At 33.8% G+C, this 3,198-nt stretch overlaps 1 protein-coding gene across 1 annotated transcript; it reads right to left on the bottom strand.

Annotated features, from left to right (window-relative positions):
• Nucleotides 1-2,018: 2,018 nt before the first annotated feature.
• LOC307137101 (odorant receptor 131-2-like) lies at nt 2,019-2,993 on the bottom strand (the record flags this gene model as incomplete). The annotated part of the gene is made up of 1 exon (XM_079834580.1): nt 2,019-2,993. The coding sequence occupies one exon, from the start codon at nt 2,991-2,993 to the stop codon at nt 2,019-2,021; it is 975 nt and encodes a 324-aa protein (XP_079690706.1).
• Between the last annotated feature and the right edge of the window lie 205 nt (nt 2,994-3,198).

The raw sequence follows: 3,198 nt of genomic DNA, 5'->3' as shown, positions 1-3,198 counted from the left end.
TTAAAATGTTAAATTTACTCAACAAACTTGTTCACTTCAGTGTAACAATGATGTTAATATTACTGAAATCCAATGTTAAATATACATGTTTAAAATGTAAAATTCACATGCAACTCCGTAAGTATGTTTACGGTTTGATGTCATTTTTACAGTAATGTTCTGGTAACCACAGCTGCCGGTATTTTTCCGTAGAAACAACGGGATTTTTTTTACAGTGTGTGACGGTAAGTTAACCTTGCTTTCTGGAATACCCCCCAGAGCTCTGTCAGAGCCACACACTTTAAATATTGTTAAACTCATCATATGTCACAATGTCCGTGTTGAACCCCAGTGGCTGCTTTGTGTGTGTGTGTTTATTTTGTTCTCAGAAGTTTGGGGAATATCCCTTTGGGGATATTTGGGGACATCTTCAATTGGAATATCCATTCATAAATAAAGTAAATACTATTTTAACCTGTTGTTTTCAGATAAAAAAAAGTATAAACCCCATATCTGGACAATATCAACATAAAAATAATTGTAACCCAAAAGTAGGCATGAGGCTTGATATTTTTATGCTACAGCAAGCTTAAAAATGTGATTTTGTTTTTATAAAACAGTTTTATAAAAGTGAATCTAATATGAATGAATTTAATACCTAATGAAACTTATTCTGTTCAAAATGTAGCCATTTATTCTGTATTTCTTCTTTGCCAACGATCAAGAGCTTATATGCTCTCAGAGAAAAAAAAGCTATCACTCTGACGGTACCCTTTTAAAAGATATTAATATGTGCCATATACAGTACTAATATGTACACTTTAGGTACTTACAGTATATGTATTTTAAGGTACTAATATGGGTACTGCCCCAGTGACAGCGTTTGTACCTTTTTTTCAGAGAGTATCTGCATATCTATATTTTAAATGTTGCCACAAAATCTGTGATGTAAATCAGATAACATCAAGTTCTTATATGGAAACTTCCCGCCATGGAATAAATAAAAGGTAAAACGTAATTGTGACTTTTAATCAATGTAATTGGGAGTTTATCTCACAATTCTGACTTTATGCCCAAGACCTGAAAGTTACAAACTCAGAATTTCGAGAAATAAAGTTAGAATTGTAAGAGAAAACATCACAATTACTTTTTATATTTTAATTCCATGGCAGAAAAAATGCATGTATGTAAGTTAAGTGTATTAACCTAAACTGTCTATAGGCCTACCCTTCAGGGCTACACATATTTTGAAGTCGAAGAACGATATAAAATATAAATTCAGAAGATGAGTTCTGTAATGTTCGCCATATGATGCATGATAGAAACACAAGACGAGATGAATATACAAACTCACGTCAGACTTTACTCAGCAGAAGTGTCTAAGCAAAACAGACATAACAACAACAACAACAAAATTCCAGAGCATGGATTCAAAAACAGACCTCAATAATAGAACAAAGATCTAGTACCTTGGTAAACATCAACAAATTACATCATATCTGTGCATTATAAGGTAATATCATAAATTCTTTTCTCATGCACATTACATTCAATGAGGTTAAATATATGTGATTTTAATACATTTATCATGTGTGCGTATGCAGGGTCTTGATGAAATCCCAGTATGTCCACATCTTAAATCACTACAAAACAAATCATTGGACCAGTTAAAAGTTATTTATAGATGAATAGATTGCACAGATGCATTGGAAAGGAGGTACAGCAGTGCAGTCATGCCAAAGATAAACTTTAGGACATCTTGAGAAAAACAGAGCAAAAGATGAAATCAAAAACTGTTCATGTAGTGTTACAGATCATGTAGCAATAATCAACTCTAGTAAGACAATAAAAAGAGCTGTAAAAGAATGGACAAACACATCATACAAGTTTTTGTTTATGAACAAATGATAGACATAATGCTTCATAAAATGTTTGAACTGTTGAACATTTATTAGTCTGATTTCATAGTTTTCCACAAGGATTGGATGCTTAAAGTTGTCAACTAAACCATTGATAACATTAAAATATAGGTTTTTCCATCAGTTAGTATCTATTTTTCCTCCTCCTATCTCTGTATCACAACTATTTTGCTTTTTGAGACCAAATGTGAAGTAGTATTTAAATAAAGAGCTGAAGGCCTGGTCTCTTAAGCCATATATAAGAGGACTTAGACATTTAGGGAAAATTATAAACACTACAAAACAAAAATACATTACATGTAACGAAGTCATATAGTCCGTATAAACATAAATAGCTTCTTGGATAACTCCAATTAAGATGGATGCTGCACAGAGACCCAGCTGTATTAGATGCAACAGAACAGTCTTGTTGGCTTTTTTGGCAGACATTTTATCACCGGAGGCTGTTTTAGCCACAGCTGATATAGAAGCATAAGTAAAGATAATAACAAAAGACACTAAGACAAAAAATATACATGTAAAAGCTATTTCAAGTTTCTTATATATCTGCAGTCTGAAGAGAGTAGTTCTTGAGCAGAACAAATTCATCACTGTGTTTGTAGAATCAATGGAATAGAAGATAATAATCTCAGACAGCGACTGAATCAAACCAATCATCCAAACAACACCAATGGCCATGTTAGTTCTTCTGTAACTGGTGATTTCTGTATGTCTGAGAGGGATGCAGATGGCCACATATCTCTCCAGTGACATCAAAGCCAGATTTAATAAGGCAACCTGATAGAGGGATTGTGCAGCCGCAAGAAGAATGATACAGATATTTTTCAAAATAAAGATCCTGCTAACAGCACACACAAATAACACTACACTCATAAAAAGATCGAGTGTATCAAGCCAAAGCATGTGACCAAACAAAATGTAGCGAGATTTCTCCTGAAAAACAGTCTTTTTCCTTAAAGTGAAGATCATGACTCCATTGACATAAAGGAAAATAACACATGAGGACACACACAGGAATGTTTTCACCGGTGCATCTCGATCTACCAGGTATTGGATCTGAGTGAGATTAGATGTTGAACCATTAAAAGCAGACATATTCAGAAAAATAAAGCATGAAGCTGTTGACCACAGACGCTGGTATAGCACACTGACAAATACTGCAATACAATGTCCTTGGCTTCAGTAAAAATCTCCAGGCTTGTGTGCTGTTGAAGGCACAGAGGGAGAAAGATCAGAGCTCTGTCAGAGCATCACACTTTAAATATTTTTTAACTCATTATTATGTTAGACATGTTGAATC

Source organism: Gobio gobio (genome assembly GCF_949357685.1).
Source record: "Gobio gobio genome assembly, chromosome: 14".
Classification (NCBI taxonomy): Eukaryota; Metazoa; Chordata; class Actinopteri; order Cypriniformes; family Gobionidae; genus Gobio; species Gobio gobio.
Note: the sequence above shows the minus strand (reverse complement) of the source record. Positions and strands in the feature narration are given on the sequence as shown.